At 42.2% G+C, this 8,138-nt stretch overlaps 1 protein-coding gene across 4 annotated transcripts in view; it reads left to right on the top strand.

Annotated features, from left to right (window-relative positions):
* Positions 1 to 5,445, top strand: part of lrfn2b (leucine rich repeat and fibronectin type III domain containing 2b) — a 151,859-nt gene extending 146,414 nt beyond the window's left edge. For all 4 annotated transcript variants that reach the window (XM_084378171.1, XM_084378172.1, XM_084378170.1 and 1 more), the window contains one exon: positions 3,607 to 5,445. In XM_084378171.1, the coding sequence (XP_084234297.1) occupies positions 3,607 to 4,576 (970 nt within the window). In that variant the 3' untranslated portion in view covers positions 4,577 to 5,445. The remainder of the gene's footprint in view (positions 1 to 3,606) is intronic.
* The last annotated feature ends 2,693 nt before the right edge of the window (positions 5,446 to 8,138 follow it).

Below are 8,138 nucleotides of genomic sequence, written 5' to 3' on the forward strand. Positions count from 1 at the left end.
AAGCTGTACTGATCTATTTTTATATTATATATTTCAGCTCTAGATTTTTAGCCTCTTTTAGCTAAGTGTTTTGGATTTGTGGCCACAACTCTGCTCTCTTTAATCCAATTTCTGCCCACCTTGTGACATTTAGTGGGAGTTATAGCAACCAAATCCGAGCATTTGGAATATTAAAGCAAAATGAATTGAAACATAAAATAACACATCCTTCCTTTTACAAATAAAAACTAATTCATTATCAATACTAGAATGGTCAGTAGAGCGCATACCTCCCGCAAGACCCAACAGTCCCCTTTAATTCAATCAAGTATAATTCAATACCAAATAAAACATATTTAAATCTGCTATATCCAGATTTTTATTAAGACAAATAAAATTGCTATAAATTTCAAAGAACTTTTGACTTTTCTTCTTGAGGCAGAGACAGTGAACATTTCCCTTCATGTTCATGCTGTTGTGTACTGCTGTGTACCCACATACATGAAGGCTGCCTGCAGTGCTGGCTACATGTTTACATGAGTTATGCTGTTATCACAGTCATATCAAACTGAGACTGTGACACAGACCGTGGGCCTGTGGTGGCACCATTTTCAGCGTAAGATTTATCCTTTACAATCTGATGGAGGTGAAGTTTTATTGCAACCAGGAGATATTTAAGGGTGTAGACACAGACAGAGAAATGTTATGGCCCATTGAAACTGCAGAGTGTGAGAGTGAGGAGCAGCCAGAGAGAGGCCATTAAGGACTTTGATTATATAAGCACACAAGCATTATATTTCCCAGCATTAGCCCAGTGCTCAGGCTGAGGCAACGGGGCAGTAGACCATCTTGCATGACCTTGTCTGTGTTTGTCCAGAGAAAAAGAAATCAATAGAGAAAATGAATAATGTTTCAGCAATCCTTAGCTGGAAAAACAAAACAATCCTGAGCCATGAAATAGTGTAATGGTTGTGGACAGGAAAGACGCAGCCTGGAGTAAAGATGTATTTGTTTTGTCAGCTCTTTCTTTGAACTGAGAATATATGTAGAATACTAAAACTGTAACTGACAAGTCTCTCGCAAAGCTATAAGAAGTCTCAGCCAAGAGCCCATCTCCTTCCTCGTCTGCTCTCCCATTCTTCCTCTCTCTCTCTCTCCCCGCTTTCACTCTGATTAATGCTATGGCCTCTCGCCATCATAGGGAGCTAAGCAGGCCACTCGACAAATTGCCTTTTGCAGCCTGAAGGGGCGGGAAAAAAACTTTTATCTGGCTGTGATAAGCATGGGCATAGGTTTCTCTGGACTTGGGCTTTATTCATATGAATTAAAATGAATTAGCCAGTCTATGCAGACAGCCTGAAATCAATTAGACCCAGACACAGGAGCAAGCAGCACACAGCCAAAGCATCACTAGGCTAAAGAATTTCACTCCCAATTGCGGGCAGCCAATTATAATAGTGTAATGAAGTGTAGCACAAGTTGTTGGAGAAGTAGAACTTTTGATTGGAAAACAGCCTCTTTTGTTTGAGCTGTGGAGACTAATTGGGATGAGGAAAACACTGAGGTTCTGATGTTTTGGGGTCCAAACCCAGCTTGTACTTACATCACATTAAGGATGTCAGGTTACACATTTCTGCACTCAATGTGGCAGCTCCAACGCTTGACCAACCAATGGTGTGAGTAATGGAGTCCATTACCCACTCATTAAGTCACATTATATCAGTGTACTGAAAATCTGTACTCAAGTACAGTTACATACATACACATACATACAGAATATTACTTTAGTTTTTTAGTAAAACTACTGATATTAAAAAAATATTTTGGTCAAAGTACAAAGTATTTTTCTCAAGCACTACTCAGAGTATTGGTTTAACCGATGATGTTTAATGCATTATTAAATCGAAGAGGTTTCTGTTTCTCTGATTCTTCAGTCTGAATGAACTCCATTTTCATTGGCCCATCTGTGATCCGATGAAGATGAAATGTTTGGATATTAATTCAAATTGTGTTTAGTACTCAATTATGATTTGATAAGTAACAGATGGTGTAATGCATATGAAAGTACAAGTAAAATTACAGACTTGAAAAAAATACTCTTGATTACATAAATTTAAGTAGCTGTAGTTAGTTATTTCTACCCCTGCATTATACACACAGCTGACCCACTACAGTCCAGCAGAATATTCAGGTTTGTTCTCTGTCATGTAAACTACAGTTCAGTGGTGACAACGTGGGTTCAGGTAGAAAATTAGTCTGGTTGATCTTTCAACATTGGCACGTAAAGTTCTAATCATAATAAGCCATTGAACTTAGAGATGAATTGGTGTGCTCATGTTTTGTGAGTAACATGTTTGTTTGATAATTTGTACCTCTAAAGTACATACATAGCTTCATTAATAATGGCCTTTCTGGGTCCCACCTAAATTCTTTTAGCAGAAGCATTATCTCTGAAATCACATCGAAACGGTGGCCCAATACCCTGGATAAATGAGTCGATTTTTGAGCTAATAGGCCTAATGAATTAACACTGGGAGGCTCAGAGTTGGCTCATCTGGCCTCCTCCTGGTTTTTATTTATGTCTTCATTTTGTAGGGAAACAAAGATAATGACCCCTGTTGTCAGCCAATGTGAAACTGATACAGCATCATAAGCAGACTCAACCTAACATAATCTAACATTCATGCCATCATAATGGTCCTAATACTATACTGTTACTGTAGTGGCATTACTCTTAGCTCCACCATACAGTTTAAACCAGAGCTGGTCTGGAGGTTAGACGATCAGGGGCCTGATGTGTATCCCTGCAGGGAAGCTGTGGTTCTGGAAGTGAATCAGTAATATGATTTAACAGCAGGTATGAGTGTAACCATAGCCATCCGACCGGCACTCCTCTGCTGCTAGCCGCTGAGCAGCTCGCCTCGGGCAGCTGGAGCAGTGTTCCTCAGGGGCACCGCCACATCTTGCGGGGGGTAGGAGTATTTCCCCCTCAGCACACACACAAACACACACATACACACCTGTGCATACAGCATTGCAGCTCTCCTGAGCTTAATATCCCAACATCTGACACACTCCCTTGTGTGGTTGTTCCTACCACGAGGACTCCTGACACTTCCCACAGGTCCAAATCTATCTCGGATCAGCAGATGCACAATGTGCTGCACTCTCCAGTCGTTCTTGCCTTTGCTGCGTTTTCTTCTTATTTATTTATTAATGCTCCAGAGCTCCGATATCAAATGGACCCACTGTTCAGCAAGACAGATGGCTCTGAGAGATAAAGCCAATTACTGTTGGCTGTCTGTTAAAGCAGCAACCGCAGAGACATGGAAGTAGAGAGAAACTCCTGGGAATGCAAATGGAAATGCTGCCTCTCCTTTAATGAAAAAAATGCACAGTGACTAGAGCTTGCATTACCTACCGCACCAGTTAGTTCTGTCCCCATGTGCTCTGTGTACCCTGTTCAGATGCTGATGGCTCAATCATTAAAAGTGTTCTCCAGGTTTTTACAGCTACCTCTGTGTCTGTGAAAGAGATACGGGCCCAGGCTATTACAGAGGAAGACCTCTTTATCTCAATACAGTAATTAACCTGCAGCTCTTAATTGTGTTTCCTGTCTTTGTTCAGGATGATCCCAGCCTCCAGCAAAGCTTTCTTGGTGACAAATCTGGTTTCGGGGACCCGCTACGATCTGTGTGTGCTGGCCGCCTGGGATGACACCGCAACCACGCTCACAGCCACCAACGTTGTGGGCTGTACGCATTTCTACACCCAGGACGACTATGCTCAGTGCCAGTCTGTGCCCAGCCAGCTGCTGGGAGGCACCATGATCCTGGTGGTCGGGGGAATCATTGTGGCCACTCTGCTCGTGTTCATCGTCATCCTCATGGTGCGATACAAAGCTGCTGATACAGAACCCCCGGTGGGGAAGCTGACCAGTGTCAGCGACACACACTCGCAGACCAACGGCGGACGACTTGGGCAAAATGGACTTCTCATGCCCCAGTCTCAGCCTCAGTCTGAGCCAAAGGTCAAGGCCAAGGTGACTCTGCAGGACGAGGTGGTTGAGTTCAAGTGTGGCTCCCTCCAGAGCAGCCTCACCTCCTCCTCCTCCTCCTCAGGCTCCATGGCTGGTGGCTCATACAGCCCCAACAGCACACTTGCCAAGATTTGGAGGTCAGCTCCCTCAAAGCCCCGAACCAATTTAGACCACCTCCTCGGGGCCTTCACCTCACTGGAGCTGCGGGGGGCACAGGGCTGTGACCCGGGAGCCTCTAGTAGCACTGCAATGACGGCAGCTAAACCCCACACAGACAGGGAGCCACTGCTGGGCCGGACACTGGACTCCAGCCTCAGCCGGCTCCTCATGCTACCTCTGGACTCGAAACCAAGAAGGAGCCAGTCCTTCGACATGGGAGATGTAACAGGCGCTGGGGCCACTCAGCTGTGCAGCAAACCCCGCAGGATCAGCAGTATCTGGACTAAGAGGAGCCTGTCTGTGAATGGCATGCTGCTGCAGTGTGAGGAGGAGGGGGACACAGGAGGCAGCAAGGGGACAATAGACAGTGCTGACTGGGTGATGGAGAGTACTGTCTAGGACAGATGGAGGACCGTCACATTGTCAAACACTGCTCTGATGGACGGCCAGTAGCCACGCCAAGACAGACCCGCTGGTCTCAGGGCCTTTGTCCTGCATGAAGCATAACCATTCTCTACGCTCCCTCTCCAGCCCTCACTCAGCTGAGACAGAATGAGGAGTTTTCACCATCACAGCCAAATACAACCTTTAGGGATGAAACCTTTGAAATGTTTGCCTCACACTTTGTACAGATATGGATGAAGACGGCTGATCAGTTGAAGGGAAATGTCAGTTCGGAAGATGTGGTTATGCCCATGGACTATTATTATACTGTATATATTTAAAGTATGTAATGAAATTAAAGATTTATATTTTTTATTTTGCTGGTCAAACACAAATGATCCATTACAGGTCTCTGCCTTGACACGAGAGCAGGGTGTGACCAGCACACACTGAAATCTTTTTATTGTAAATTTATCCTCATGTCATCGACCTACTGATGCAGTTTAACCTTCTCTGACTGAATGGTGCAGTATATATAAATATATATATACATAGATGTGATGCTTTGATTCATTAAGACTTAAGAAAAAAGATTTATTGACAAACTTGTAAGTGATTATATTTACGTTCTATACAGAGTATATATTTGAGGGGTAACTCAATCATTCTGTATGATAATCATAACAAATTTATGTGACTGCATAGATTATAAAACCAACCATCTCCTAAACTATGGCTGTACTGTATGTAAAGACTCACTGTTTAAAAATGCCAAATTACTGAAGAGGAAAATGGTGCAATGGGTAGGATGTTCCACGACAATTAGGCCTGTTTGTGTACATTAGATTTAGTTAAATAAATGTTTTTTATGAGTTTTAATGTCATTAATTTCAAAGTAATTTTTTTAAACATGCACTCCCTTTTGGTTACACCGTTAATGCCCCCAAACCAAACATTTTCCCAGGATAATTCTGGTTTATTACAACTTGAGTCATTATTTACGAGTTGTAGCTATGATTCCTATTAGCACTAATAACACTTCCTCACCAAAGTAAATGGACTGCATTGTTCGAGTCATTGTTGAGACCTGGACAATGACCTCATCACAATAACAAAGCTTGACGGTAAGAAACACGAGCAGACCATCACAAAGACACTTTTCAACCAAAAGTTCCCACCCTCTCATACCAACACTGGGCTACAGAGCGCTCGCTATCAGGCTGCAAAGGAGAAACTCTTCTATAGCTGTATATAAAGCCTGTTGATTGTATTTGATTAAAATGATTGATGAAAATAAATGTAATCAGATTATCAATGCATTTTGTAAAAATGGAAATGATTATTATGACGACAGTTTTCAACAGAGCTGCCAACTCTCAAATCCCAAATTTAGAAGTGATGACGGCACAGAAAGAGGACAGTGACAGTACATAGACAGACAGAGTCAGCAGTGTCCCTCTGTCTCGTCTGCACCACTGAGCACAAGTGACACTGGGTTACTATGGATATGTGCACACTCTGATTACACTTCCCAATAATAGTAGGTCTGTTCACCTGATTCAGGTTCAGATGTCTGGAGGTTGGCAGGTTTGCTGATCAACCGAACTTGGATTAGGTTACCAAGTCCATTTTCTGATGGGTAATTAGTAACTATGGGAATACATTATGAAAGCAGCCCTCCCATCCATGTATTTTAATGAGTTTGATCTTGGGTCATTCATTGCTGCAGGTTCACCCATCACTCGCTGTCACTCCACTAGCAACAAACAACACAGAATGTTACAATGAGTGTTACAGAGAAGCTAATCTGTAATCACAATAAAGCACAGGTTAACAAATGGGGGCATTACAATGGAGGTACAAAGTACAAACCACAGTGTCACAACCACAACATACCTCTGTCTCCTGCCATGTTTCCTTCAGACCCAAGTTGCATTAAATCAGAATTGCCCTTCACATATTTGCCCCTCTCATGTTGGGGGAAGTAAACATTATGGTTCAGTATCTTTAATCTGCTTTGTATATCAGGATTGCAAGTTACTTACATCTTTCAAAGAGTCCCAGAACTTGTTTTGACATTGCGCTTTCAGTCTTTTTGTTTTGAATACACTTCAAATGTTCAAATGTTTGACATCAAATTTTGGAAACTAAATCCCTCCATGTTCTCCTGGTAATGTTCACAGGATTCCTACAGATGGCAGTAAACCATGTGGAGGAGATGTGGATTTAATAAGTGAACATAATAATGAGTCTATTTCATGAAAGTTCAATTAAACATGTTGTTTGCTTTATTGTCAGGTGTTGCATGTTTGTGCAGAACTGACCCATGAGACAGTTTCGTCCAGTGTGTACACTCACTTCTCCCATGTTGTCTGAATGACTTTTTGTGATAATTCTGATATGACTGCGTGTGTGCAGTGTCTCTGTATATTGGATTTTTTGTACCATACTCCACTTGGAATATGTGCAGCAGTTGAACTTTACAGTAGAGGAGGTGTGGAGCAGCTGTTCACAATTCTCACCTGGAGCTGTAAAAGATGTTTGTGTGGTCAAATTGTTGTTTTTGCTACTAAGACAAAACTAAAATTCTCCTGAGACAGTAATGTGATGTCAGAGCATTTCCTCTAGGAGCAGTTGGTTTAAATGGGGACTGTAAATAAAAAAAAGTGATCATCAAGGTGTTACAGAAGCCCTGAGCGACAAGTGAGAAAAAAAATCTGGTGATCCATTTTGTCTGAATTAAATCATTTTCCTGTGTTTACGACTTAACAACAGGTGAAAAAAAGTTTTTGCAGTTAAACAGAAATGTTTTTTATTTGTGAAAAAGGGGCTCACATTTTTCAGTGTCAGTTTTTGTAATACTCATTTTGCCCACAAGAGGCTGAAGTGCACCACAACACCATTTTCTCAAACTGTCCCTGTTATTTAGGTGGTTGTATGTTTCACATTCATTCTGATCACGTGGCTCTTGAGATGCTTTTCATACATTTAGCTTTTGCAGTGTTTCTTTGAAGTAATAACTATGAGCTGGTTGTTGAATGATGCTTGTGACAAAATACATCACTTAATTTACCATTAACTATGTCAGTTCACATGTAAACTGTTTTATTTTTATGCACATTTTGTGTACACATATCATCTCTAGATGTCTTCACACCCCACAGCTGCTCAGCACAACCAGAGCTGTGTGTTGTTACCACCCAAACGGATGATGTTAAAGCCACAAAGTGCAGCTCTGGCTCTGAGGCTGTTCATGTTCTGTTCATCCCACCCTCCTTCCACTCCACTAGTCAAGTCTCTGCCCCAGCACCTGTCACTCATATTGATGAGCTTTCACCCTCCTGAGCCAGAGCCCGAGTACCCTGCAACTGTAAAGCCACCAGAGGCACAGAGGAAAACAACCCGGCTGCAAATCCTCCACAGACAGCTGCACCTTATTTCGTATATATACACACACTGTATATATGTTACAACATGTAACGAGTGATTGAAGGTGTTGATAGGTATATGATGTGAACAAAGTAAGCAACGTATTGTGGAAATCTGGTGCACATCCGCACAAAAAAGAGTGAAATCA

The sequence above is a fragment of the Pagrus pagrus genome (assembly GCF_965226575.1).
Source record: "Pagrus pagrus genome assembly, chromosome: 16".
Classification (NCBI taxonomy): domain Eukaryota; kingdom Metazoa; phylum Chordata; class Actinopteri; order Spariformes; family Sparidae; genus Pagrus; species Pagrus pagrus.